The sequence below is a fragment of the Wolffia australiana genome, chromosome 14, assembly GCF_029677425.1.
Source record: "Wolffia australiana isolate 7733 chromosome 14, ASM2967742v1".
Taxonomy (NCBI): Eukaryota; Viridiplantae; Streptophyta; class Magnoliopsida; order Alismatales; family Araceae; genus Wolffia; species Wolffia australiana.
The window spans coordinates 13,141,828-13,144,053 of NC_135848.1; the positions used below are offsets into that span (position 1 = coordinate 13,141,828).

The following is a 2,226-nucleotide window of genomic DNA, read 5'->3' on the forward strand; positions in this document are numbered from 1 at the left end:
TCTTCTTCTTCTTCTTCTTCTTCCTCCTCTTCTTCTTCTTTTATTTGAAAGAACTTTTCTTCTTCGTCTTCACAATCATCATCTTCTCTTCTTACTTTTCTTCCTGCTCCACTTGAAAGAATTCTTCTACTTCTTCACCATCATTATCACCATCATCATCATCGTCATCTTCTCTTCTTACTTTTTTTACTCCTCTACTTGAAAGAATTCTTCTGCTTCTTCACCATCATTATCACCATCATCATCATCGTCATCTTCTCTTCTTACTTTTTTTACTCCTCTACTTGAAAGAATTCTTCTGCTTCTTCACCATCATTATCACCATCATCATCATCGCGTTCTTCTTCTTATTATTATTGTTATTTTTCTTCTTCATGGCACGTTTGAAAGAATTCTTCTTCACCATCATTATCATTATTTATTATCATCATCATCAACTTCTTTTTCCTCGTCATCGTCAGATCTGCTTTATCATAATCATCATCTCCTTCATCTTCTCTACCATCATCCTCATCATCATCTCCTTGACCATTATTCTCCCCCTCTTCCTCGTCATTTCTTATGTTTTAATATTGATCATACCACGCACTAATGGTCGCTGTCATTTGCCAAAGTGTTGTAGTCCGCTTTCCGGGGCGGAGTCGACGGAGGAGGGCTGGGTAATCTGCCGAGTGTTCATGAAGAAGACCCATCAAAGGGTTTCAGAATGCGACGCCAAGAAGAAGGAGATGATCAGTTCCTCTTCCGATGGAACCCTAGATCAGATCATCCAATTCCTCTCAAGGTCCTGCAAGAAAGAGAACGAATTCCCATTTACTTATCCAGTCCTCGCCGACGGAAGCGACGTTGAAAGGCGAGTGAAGATAGCGGCCACCGCTGCTCACATTGAGCAGCTTAGCTTCGTCCAAGATAACGTTCATATGCTTCTTGGCTCGGACAGTGCCTTCATCGAGGGTGTCGGAGTTAACGACTGGCCGGGCCTGGATAGGCTCGTTTCATCCAACGCTAACGGTCAACCGAGCTGCCATGTGGAAGATTGTGGGTACGGTTGCTCTGATTATGGTCTTTTCTATGGCAGTGGGGAGGCGCAGGAATATCATCCAGTAGATATGAATATTTGGGCTAATGTGAGAATCGAGGACAAGAACTCTATCTCTACACCCGGTGGATAGTCCATTTCGACAGAATTTCAAGATTTCTTGTCTGCGCTTTTGATGATGGGAGCATAGCCGAAAGTATCTATGCATATAGAATTGTGTCATAATTTGTCGACTTCCTGAATGAAAATGATGTCATGGAACCCATCCGTCTAGTTGATGTGAGAATGACTCTTTCAGCAGCACTTCTCTAAACGCATCCCATTGCCTTTGAGGTTTAGTGGTCGCGCCTCCTATTTCTCACTGTTTTACTTTCAGATGGAGAGAGAGAGACTGCGAAAAAGAAAGAAGGGATAGACTGAGAGACCAAGAAGAAGAAGAGAGAGAGAGAGAGAGACTGCGAAAAAAAAAGAAGGGATAGACTGAGAGACCAAGAAGAAGAAGAGAGAGAGAGAGAGAGAGAGAGACTGCGAAAGAAAGAAGAAGGGATAGACTGAGAGACCAACAAGGAGAGAGAGAGAGACTGCGAAAGAAAGAAGAAGGGATAGACTGAGAGACCAAGAAGGAGAGAGAGAGAGACTGCGAAAGAAAGAAGAAGGGATAGACTGAGAGACCGAGAGAGAGAGGGGGGAGAGAGAGAGAGAGAGAGAGAGAGAGAGAAAGACTGCGAAAGAAAGAAGAAGGGATAGACTGAGAGACCAAGAAGAGAGAAAGAGAGAGAGAGAGAGAGAAGGAGAGACTGCGAAAGAAAGAAGAAAGGACAGACTGAGAGACCAAGAAGAAGAGAGAGAGAGACTGCGAAAGAAAGAAGAAGTGATAGACTGAGAGACCAAGAAGGAGAGAGAGAGAGGGAGACTGCGAAAGAAAGAAGAAGGGATAGACTGAGAGAGCAAGAAGAAGAGAGAGAGACTGAGAAAGAAAGAAGAAGGGATAGAATGGTAGAGCAAGAAGAGGAGAGAGAAAGACTGAGAAAGAAAGATGAAGAGATAGACTGAGAGAGCAAGAAGACAGAGAGAGACTGAGAGAGCTAGAAGAAGACAAAGAGAGACTGAGAGAGAAAGAAGAAGAGAGAGAATGAGAGAGGAAGAAGAAGAGAGAGAATGAGAGAGGAAGAAGAAAAGAGAAACTG

General features: G+C 43.3%; 1 protein-coding gene across 1 annotated transcript in view; it reads left to right on the plus strand.

Moving 5' to 3' along the window:
- The window catches only part of LOC144711937 (NAC domain-containing protein 43-like), a 2,541-nt gene extending 1,239 nt beyond the window's left edge, over positions 1-1,302 (plus strand). The window contains exon 3 of the mRNA XM_078586095.1: positions 615-1,302. Coding sequence (XP_078442221.1) covers positions 615-1,172 — 558 coding nt within the window. The 3' untranslated portion in view covers positions 1,173-1,302. The remainder of the gene's footprint in view (positions 1-614) is intronic.
- The last annotated feature ends 924 nt before the right edge of the window (positions 1,303-2,226 follow it).